The following is a 9,510-nucleotide window of genomic DNA, read 5'->3' on the forward strand; positions in this document are numbered from 1 at the left end:
TGGTTGGCAGAGTATCCATAGTGACTGGCACAGTAGTAGACATGGTGAATATACAGCTTTTTCGCAGGAAAACATGAGACGTAAGGCTTTCTAGAGAGCAGGGCTCATAACCTAAAAGGATTAATACAAGTTCGCGCGGGTCTGGAACAAACAGACACTCTCAGTCATGCGCGTGAAGGCAAATGTCTGAGTCCATAGCTAATTAAATAGACTAAGTGCTCTTGTGCGAACAAATAAGTATCTGAGACTTGAAACAAAGGATATAGGGCGCTGGCCCATGAGATCAATAGATTCTGTAAGTACAATAGAAAAGTAAATAACAAGAGCGGACAATAGAAACATACGAGTTTGCCGAAACATAATGAACGAGACAAATGACGTGCCTCAACTGTGAGCGCGCGCTTGCTATTCCAACAAGGTGCACGCAAGGGCCGATGCTGTTCGCTCGTGAAATCTGGACATGCGAGTAAACTCGGGTCAGAATGCAATCTGTCCATGAGAGTTCAGATCAAGATAGAGATAACTTTGTTTTGTTGATTTTGTTGATTTTGATTCAGGTAGATCAGAGAATTCACAAGAGAATATTTGAGACAGCAGGGACAGAGATACGAGCAGAGAAGGGGGAGGAAGAGAAGGTATGTGTCATCTTACTCATAACAGGCATAGACCTTACTCTTACCTCATGCTCGTGCCTCGCACTTAGTCAGACCCCAATTTCCGGTCCGGTTCTGGCTGGCGCGAGAACCATGGACCGAACCACGGAGAACCGGACCAAAAGTCCGGTTCGAACCATGGTTCTGGACCGGACCGCGGCAGCACTAAGCATAACGCTTCTTCGCGTCAGTGAGTCACACGGATGTCAGGACGTAAGTCCTTAAGTTTTATTATGAAGCAGTAGTCGGGGTGTAGAGGATATGGAATCCTTACAATGGACAGAAATTGAGACCTAAACTTGTTTCTTCGCAAGGTTCACTAGATACAAAGGGCAAGGTCCCATTTTGGTCATAATCAAGTTGACTGGGTAATTGTGTTTGGTAGAGTTGGCAGCGACATATAACGACAACTAGGTATGTCGAACAATTGAGGGCTTACAAAAAACAGTGATATATTTGACGATAATCGATCTCCATGTATTATTGCAGGTATAATTACATCTACGAATGGGGTGATGTTAGTGATGTTAAAAATTGCCAAGTGGTGCAGCCATGCTCACCAGCCATTGCCAGAATGCTTCCATCTTGTTCTTTGGCGGGGGTTCCTCGTACGAGTCCGCCACAATTTCAGCTATATCTCTCTTGAAGTCCATGTCCGCTGCAGCAATGGGCTTGGTGCCATAGTAGAGGCGAGCACCAAAGTACAGGATTGGCCAGGTAATGAAAAGGATGTAGTTGGTAACGAAAGTTGCAGTATTCCAACTACCTTCGAGGAAGACACTCCATCCGCTGAACTAGAGTGTAGAAGAATAGTCAGTCCAGACAGTATCAATGAATATGAAAAGTTGACATACGAAACAGATGGTGATCGTCGAAACTACCCCCCACCATGCTGCGTATGGCTGGAGATTTGTGTAGTAAGGGAGCGTCTTGCGGTCGATGCCTTGAACCTGCATGCCCTTGTAGAAGCGGAGGTATGTTACAGAAATACCAAACCACGTCATAAGGCCAGCGACGGATGTCATGTCGGACAACCAGTTAAACACTGAGCCCGCACCCTTGGACACGGCCATGAAGGCAAGAAAGGAGAAAATGGCTGTGAAGAGGACAGCAACGTAAGGCAACCCGTTGCGTGTGGTTTTAAGGAAGATTTTGGGAGCATTTCCTGAGGCTGCAAGACCATCTACGAAGTTCATTAATCTCGATGAGTTGGCCACCGGATAAGCACACTCACGAATCGCACGAGATGCAGTGTACAAGGAACTAGATGAGTTGGACCAGGCAGAGGTCAACAAACAAGCATTGATGATCTGTTTTGAATAAGTCAATAAGAAATCAAGGGAAGGCCATGTGCGGCTTACCGAAGGAAGAAATTTAATTCCAGCTGTTTCGATAGCAATGACGAATGGAGACTGGGCGGTTCCACTGTTCAATACGAGTAATGGGTTGTTGGATGGTACAAGCAGACCAATGACGAGTGTTCCACCGATGTAGAAAAGTAATATACGGATGTATACTCGACGGATGGCTTTGGGCAAGGTATGACGAGGATTCTTCGCTTCTCCAGCAGCAATCTAGGTGAGATTCATAAGCAATATATTTATTGATAGCCCTAGAATATAACGTACAGCAACAATTTCGGTTCCAATGAACGAGAAAGCAGCCTGGATCAGAACAGCCCACCAGCCAAGGAATCGTCCCTTGGCACCTTGAATGCCATTATACTGAACGAATGGTCCAGGATTTTTCCAGTAGCGGAATCCAATGCGGTCACGGTTTGGGCCACCTCCCAAATCGATGATTATACCGAGAATAATAAGACCAGTGATTGTGATGACCTTAATGGATCTGCAGTAATCTCAGAAAGCGAGATCGGGATATAGTACTCGGTACGCACGCAAATATGAATTCCGCCTCGCCGTAAGCACCAGCACCAAGCATGTTAATGGCGACAACAACGGCAAGGCATATGACGACCCATACTGAATCATTGACAGTGTAATTCCAATAATTTATCAATAATGCAGCAGCAGCAATTTCAGCTGAGATGATGAAAAAATGTCAGCAGGCATGTCAAGAAAATGCATCCAACTCAAGTACCAGGTGCTGAAAAGTGAAAGGTCAGTAATTGTGAAAAATGAACGAGGAAAAATAAGACGTACAACCAATCGCCCAGTCATACCAGTAATTCCAACCCATAGCAAAAGAGAACGCAGGGTCAACGAAGCGCTCGGCGAGTTTGATGTGACCACCAGGTATAGGTAGGTAAGCAACCTATGGAAATGAAGATCAGGTATGTGATCTACGTGTAAGACATGCAGCAAGCATACCATTTCTCCCAAACTAATCATAACGCAATAGACAATGGTGCCCATCACGATGTAGCCGAGCAACAGACCGATGGGGCCTCCATAACTCAGAGAGTTTGCGGTTCCAACAAAAAGACCAGTACCGATAACACCGCCAATACTTGACGGAGGTGTGAATTCGCCAGAAAAAAAGAAGAAAATTAAACACACCTGATCATGGCAATGTGACGATTCTTGAGTTTACGTTGCAGGGTGTATCGCGAGGGCCCCTGAAGAGACTCTCCATCATGGCCTGAGACATCGGAGAATTCGCCTTTGCTAGTGTGATCAGCAGTAGCGTCTGTCTTTTCAGCACCCATTGTGGCGAGCGGTCGTGAGCGAAAAGGTAGGAGGGAAGAGATAAGACTTCAAGCTAGCCACGACTCATGCTAGATATATGAGCGTTCTGGGGTCAATGAGCCTATAGCTATCAGCATTTCAACATAGAGAGAGCCTACCGATCGACTACCGATAGAATTCTACCACATATGACTCAGTTGCGGAGAAGTGGCGCAATAGGGTGGGTGATGGCGTGTGATAGGGCGTGATAGGGCGTATGATAGAACGCCATCTTGCAGCAAGGGTGGTCAACATGGCGTTTGCATGGCGTTCTACCCAAAAAAATGGGCTAACCGGAAACCTACTATGGGAACTGTCAACAATCAAATCTTTTCGGCCGATTCTGCTCACCATGATATTGATCTATGATAAATCAACTGTCATAGTTTATGAATAGTTAGTAGTGATGATTATGATTCATTTCACCGTGACCTCACCAGAAGGCTAAGACTTGGCACATAATTCTTCTTCAAATTCTTGGGCACCCCCACATGACTAGGATAGATGCTTCAGATGGTGTGGAGGCTCGTGCGCGTAAAGACCTGCCTATAATCCACGCAGCAGTGGTTGCAGCAGCCTGTCGGGCTGCATTTATCATATGCACGTACTCTAAAAAACCCGATCACGCGGGTTCAACTGTCACATGTCACATTTGGCATTTTAACGGTGCCTGTAATGGGAAGAAACTAGCAGCCTCCTACAGCTGATCTCCAGCAGACGTTCAAGCCTCAAGCTTCAAGGAAAACAGGATCGATTGGGGGTATCGGGCCGAGCGCGGTTCCTATGACCTCTCGTTGGACTACAAGATTGCGAGATAACGGCCTACAGCGCATTCGGTCACGGTACTTAGCCTCAAACTCGCCTAGATTTTTGCCCTGCTTGTGCTAAGCGGTGTGCCTTTAAAACTACATGGGCGGATGAAACTTTAGCATTTTTGATATTTGATCAGACATTCAAACAATCCTTCTGCAGGAATGGAACTACCACTTTTTTGTCTGTCCCGTAGTGGTTGTCAGGGACACTGCGTACCATTAATCGAAAGCACATCTAGTAATGTTAAGCCCTACTTAATAGTAACAGTTTATTTCTTCAGTTTATTGGCCAGTTGCTGCTATGCAGAAAAGCTACCATAGCTTGAGTGTGACCAGCGTCTCGGTGAATATTCTACTGGTTACATGTAGCCTGCTTAAGAAACATACACGAGGTTGCACATTGAAACATGGTCAAAGACTTGTCGAGAACCTAGTGATTTGCAATGTGCAGCTTCCACATAAGGAAACTCTCGGAAGCCTTTGGACAACGGACCAAAACAACGCGTACGCTTTGCTCCGAGTCCGAGTTGTCTAGCACAACTCCTTACCAGTAACCACGGTGAATTCTGATATCGACACGAACCTTGTATTATGCGTGCAGCTTCATCATACCTCTGACCGAATCATGATAACGCATGTTGATATGGCTATCTCAGGCTGAACAAATATGTGACGTATCTTCAACTTGAAGTGATCCGATCATCCAAAATGAAGCTGTTGACATCTCAAACTAGTCCAGAGAATGCTACCCTCATTTCATGATAATGAAGGTATTACGGGCTGCGTTCTCTCTGTTACATTGCCGCCTAGCTCCTAACATCTTCACATAAACGCTAATGTCAAACCATGGTTTCGATCTGAAAAAGTATTTCGGTGTCCATTGAGTGGTTAGATGATATCAAGCCCTCCAATTCTCACCTCAGCGGCAAGGACTAGGCTGGGTCACAACGCAATGAACAGCGAAGGCAAGTGTCTTTGCACGTTTGCAATTAAACATGCAATTCACACTACATGATATGTCAGAAGTTTCAGGCCTGGGGTACTAAGCGCCTTCACATCTTATGTTCCTCTACCGCACAATATTCAGCTGTAATATATCAGCTGCCCGCTTGTGCTGGAGGTCGCTTGTTGCTGTCTCAAGCTGGTACCATTATCAAAGCTCGCGGTTGTAGTTGAGTGTGCCGTGACCATCCTTCACGAAAATCTCATTGTTGCGATACTTCGGATTTTGACGGAGTTGTACTGTTGCACGCACTAGTAATGTCATATCCTTTAGTGAGGAAGTGCCAATACTTACTTCATCGCCCCACGCGCGTCTAGGTCTAACAACGGATGAGCGACGTGTAGTGAAAGGTTTGTGCATTTGTGGATTGATGCACGCATGGTGCTTCAAAGCAGTTGAATAGACGCCACAAATATGTAAGCGACCACACACGCTTGCCTTTTTGCGACATGTTGTCGGGGCATAATGCTCGTCCACAGGCGTGCTTTGTATAGTGCTTCTCCGCATGTTGTAAGGTTAAAAACCTAGCGTTCTCTCCTTCACTTTTCCATCTCTTCGTCCTCTTTCCCTTGCCACTTCATCTTAACCATTTAATATTACTTGTTCAAATCATTGATATGTCTAGGTAAGTCTACTCACATGTCGACTCGGTATATACTGACGATGCCTTATGCATTTAGTGCCTCATACGACAGTCTTCAGATGTCGTTGGATAGGTTAGTATTCAATCTCGAGTCAGATGGCACGCTCCATCTCATAATTTTTTTTTAGCGGGACTATCCTTTCGTGTTCTCAACCTGGAATCCACAACGAAGCCATCGCTGACACGGTCTCGGAAGACGCCCAAGAGTTATCTTATGAAGATGTGTCCGCCATCCGGGCTGAGTATGTAGTTCTACCTCAATCCAAACATCGACTCAACTGACGGCCCGTGGCAGATGGGCTCGGGCCTGCGAGGAAGATGAATACCTAAAGGCGTATCACTGGTACGTGCCACCCCAACTGAGTGTCCACCATTGCTCATTCATTTTTCCAGGTCTTCAGCATCTTTACCGGATGTTCCAAATACTCAAATGTCGTTTCCAACGTTGAACCAGTTCACCGCTCCGGTGGCTGGTCTCCCCCAATTTCCCCCATTCGATCCGAGCCAACACTATTTTCCGCAGCCCTCTTCCGTCCCTCAAGCGTCACTGGAAGTCCCCGCATGGTCCCAGTATGGCTATGATGGTGGTTCGTATGCGAATGGACCTAATTTTGCTCAAAATTACTTTCCCACTGTCGTCGACCTAGAGCTTTGGGCAGCGGGGGATCCCCGCGCATATGGCCCCCGACCTCCGTTCTCTCAAGAGCAAAATGCGCATTTACAGGCTGAAGTGTCTATCCCCTCGACAACGGATTATACCGGCAACGCATACGCTAGTGCCATCATGGACACGATGTCGGATACCGAAACCTTTTTGCCGTCCGCATCTGACTCTGACGCGACAATGTATCTGAGTGATGACAACAGCTTGGAGCCATCTTCCTCCGCTCCCAATGGGCAGATGTGCGCCAAACGTCTCAAGCGTAAAACTCGCCATACCGTTAAATCCGAGGAAGATGGTTCCAGTTCATCTCCCGCGCTAACCACCCGCAAGCGCAGATGCTTGGACGACGACGACGAAGAAGAAATCCGAGAGGGGAAGTTTGGTTTTTACAGACTAGCGGACGCTACTGCCGTAGTCATGGGTATGCCCGTTCACGACCCGAAGCCGGTAGATATCAGCAGCCGCAGGACTCATGATGCCCACGGTAATCTTCTTCGAACTAGGAGATTTGGAGCGATGGAACTCGACGATTCCTACTCCAAGCGTACCGTCAAGATTACGAACGAACTACCCGCAGGGATGACTTGCGTACGAGCGTGCGGTTGGACGGACCAGCCCTGCGGGCTGTTTGTAGAAATGAACAAGGCCCGCGTCGCACATCACCTGTTGCACTGGCACGGTGTAAAATCCACAGACACGACTGCCTGCAAATTCGAGGATTGCTCAAGATCAGAAGCGATGCTCAGTTTGGGCCGTCACGTTGAGAGCGTCCACTATACTACGTCTTGTGAATGCCCTTATTGCGGAAAGCGGTGGTCGAGATCCGATTCTTTGGATCGGCATCAAGCGACATGCGGACCGCTCCTTGAAAGCAAGGACCGTGCTAAGAAGGGACGTCGCAAGTTCACTCTCCAAGACCCGAAGAAATTGGTCTACGGGTATATTGTTCCTGCCCGCAACACGACATAGTCTAGCGTACGACTGTACGTCCCCCTTGGCCTGCCAATCTGTCACTCTTGCTAACTTCCTGTTGCCGTGATCTAGTATTTTCTCCGATTCTTCACGAAACTTGTCTATCTTCACGACTACGATACTTGTTTTATTCTTTCATATATTGGGCCAAATCATTGTACAACCAACATTCACACTCCTTCCGCATCGAATGTTTCTTTTTCTCGGTGTTGTCCTCTCTTCATTGTTGCTTGGTGTATCGTCTATATGTTTATCGGATAAACCTTATTGCACGCTGGACGTAGTTATCGTATCTCACCATGTCGCTCGGTATATGTTCTACATGCTATTTGGATGGAAGTTGGATGACGGAGCTCTGGATCTTGGAGTTTTGCATCGTACTTAATTATGGATCAAGAATGAATATGACATGTTATGTTGCATTTACGTCTTCCCTGACACCGCCCATGCTTTGACAGCCTTCATGCATCCCTATCGCATATCACCTTGAACGACTCTTGGGTACCCGCGATCGATCAATTTCTACTCGATACTCATGCTAGCCTAACCTTCCATTGAATAACCCTGCGACTGCGCTTGACATCCGATTCAAGCACCGAGACAATGACCAGAACCTTTATCATACAATCACGGTGCACATGAGAGAAATGCTGCCTTGTCACTCAGATAAACCCTCGACATTGAATAGCCTTGGACTCGGCTACCGCTTCGAGCACCAACTGAGATTTATAAGTAAGTATTTTACGAGCTGATCTCATCCAGCGTTAGTGCGAAATCAGATCCTCCCACTTGACTTCGCATTATGATTACATCTCTGTCTTGTGCTCTGCCCACACAGGGCTCCTCTGATTCTCCTCAATGTACGCATAAACCTGCGACCAATCTCGGCATATGTGCGTGACACCCAAGCCGTCTGAGCCTGACACCGATCCATTGGTGTAGACCTGGCTCGAGGGTAGTATCAGAATTGCAAAGAATGGCCTGTCGCAAGAAGTTGAGGCAGTGGCCACTATGATCATTGGGCCATTAATAAGGGCTAATCGAATCTTTTGTAGACAAGAAGCTGGTGAAACATCGAGACACCAAACAGTCGCCCTGATAGAATCAAGTGTCTGACTCATGCACTGACGAGAATAGAATAAATGCTTACTTACCATTTGCTCCCAGACGCACGAATCCGTGGCCTTGTTGAAAGTGATCGAGCAGATTCCACTCCGACCAGGCCGTGAGCCCCGAAGTACTGTAATACTTCGAGTCTTCAAACGTCAATGCGACGATCTCCAAGTCGAGGGGTAATTCGATCGGATGATCATTACCGATATAAGCTGCATCAAATATGCTGATGAGATGGCTGTCAGTAAGGACGACCTCGACATACAGTACTGTTTATCATCGACAGACTGATGTTGCAAGCGCAGTATGGTGAAGATGTTCAAAATGATGCTAATGGCGAAAGCACTAGGCCCAAATACGTGCAATATGCCCGAGAGTCGAAATTTGAGGTTGTGAAGCATTGAGTCTGCCGTTAGACGTGCTCTGAGAGAAATTTTCAGGTCGCTGAATATACAAGGCAACTATCAGCATTACATGCTCAACTTACCAGAAAATACTACTATAGCTTGAGCTGTTGCCGGCAGGCACGGAAAATAACGTGTCACAACACGCCAGATTACTTTATGGTGCACATCAGGGGAACCCATCTGCAGTGTGAGTTGTACTCGGTTGAACAAACTGCCGGACTTTCGACAATACTGACTGATCTGTTGCCTCGAGTCCTGAACATCAGCTTCCATCTACCTGTGCGTCCGATGCTCGCATAATGAGACAAATGGATGCTGATGTTAAATGGCATTAAGTATGTCCGAGGTCATGACAGCCGCGAGTCGCACCTACTCCACGGGTGGCAGAAGTCGAGGATTCTGCCAACTGGCCGCCGGCCTGACTGGATGTCCCTGGTAGATGAAGAACCCAATTGCAGGAGTATTTCATAGTTCTACCGTCAGTCCCTCCCCTGCCAAGGAGCAATGTTAGATTCTGAATCAGAGTGTCAGTTTCAACATACCAGCCCTCCAAAGG

At 46.9% G+C, this 9,510-nt stretch overlaps 3 protein-coding genes across 3 annotated transcripts; 1 reads left to right on the forward strand and 2 right to left on the reverse strand.

Moving 5' to 3' along the window:
* Nucleotides 1-961: 961 nt before the first annotated feature.
* F5891DRAFT_204481 (amino acid permease) lies at nucleotides 962-3,489 on the reverse strand. The gene is made up of 11 exons (XM_041370886.1): nucleotides 3,173-3,489; nucleotides 2,984-3,122; nucleotides 2,816-2,927; nucleotides 2,754-2,759; nucleotides 2,551-2,695; nucleotides 2,282-2,501; nucleotides 2,015-2,227; nucleotides 1,888-1,963; nucleotides 1,508-1,836; nucleotides 1,214-1,447; nucleotides 962-1,154 (listed from the first exon to the last, which is right to left on the reverse strand). Exons 1-11 carry the CDS (start codon nucleotides 3,319-3,321, stop codon nucleotides 1,149-1,151), a joined length of 1,629 nt encoding a protein of 542 aa, XP_041216938.1. The 5' UTR covers nucleotides 3,322-3,489; the 3' UTR covers nucleotides 962-1,148.
* A 2,917-nt stretch (nucleotides 3,490-6,406) lies between these two features.
* Nucleotides 6,407-7,811, forward strand: F5891DRAFT_1077456 (uncharacterized protein). The gene is given in 4 exon segments (XM_041363400.1): nucleotides 6,407-7,357; nucleotides 7,387-7,443; nucleotides 7,457-7,458; nucleotides 7,507-7,811. The coding sequence occupies 2 exon segments, from the start codon at nucleotides 6,592-6,594 to the stop codon at nucleotides 7,434-7,436; spliced, it is 816 nt and encodes a 271-aa protein (XP_041216939.1). The 5' UTR covers nucleotides 6,407-6,591; the 3' UTR covers nucleotides 7,437-7,443; nucleotides 7,457-7,458; nucleotides 7,507-7,811.
* A 371-nt stretch (nucleotides 7,812-8,182) lies between these two features.
* F5891DRAFT_1219485 (uncharacterized protein) lies at nucleotides 8,183-8,948 on the reverse strand (the record flags this gene model as incomplete). The annotated part of the gene is made up of 3 exons (XM_041369383.1): nucleotides 8,183-8,497; nucleotides 8,589-8,759; nucleotides 8,813-8,948. 3 exons carry the CDS (start codon nucleotides 8,946-8,948, stop codon nucleotides 8,241-8,243), a joined length of 564 nt encoding a protein of 187 aa, XP_041216940.1. The 3' UTR covers nucleotides 8,183-8,240.
* Between the last annotated feature and the right edge of the window lie 562 nt (nucleotides 8,949-9,510).

The sequence above is a fragment of the Suillus fuscotomentosus genome (assembly GCF_016647785.1).
Source record: "Suillus fuscotomentosus strain FC203 chromosome Unknown F5891scaffold_199, whole genome shotgun sequence".
Classification (NCBI taxonomy): Eukaryota; Fungi; Basidiomycota; class Agaricomycetes; order Boletales; family Suillaceae; genus Suillus; species Suillus fuscotomentosus.

Coding starts and splice junctions, on each gene's coding strand:
- F5891DRAFT_204481 (XM_041370886.1), bottom strand. CDS start 3,321: ATGGGTGCTGAAAAGACAGACGCTACTGCTGATCACACTAGCAAAGGC. Junction 2,502..2,550: donor GAGGCGGAATTCATATTTGC/GTGCGTACCGAG, acceptor AGATTACTGCAG/ATCCATTAAGGTCATCACAA. Junction 1,964..2,014: donor GAATTAAATTTCTTCCTTCG/GTAAGCCGCACA, acceptor TATTCAAAACAG/ATCATCAATGCTTGTTTGTT.
- F5891DRAFT_1077456 (XM_041363400.1), top strand. CDS start 6,592: ATGTCGGATACCGAAACCTTTTTGCCGTCCGCATCTGACTCTGACGCG. Junction 7,358..7,386: donor GGACCGTGCTAAGAAGGGAC/GTCGCAAGTTCA, acceptor CAAGACCCGAAG/AAATTGGTCTACGGGTATAT.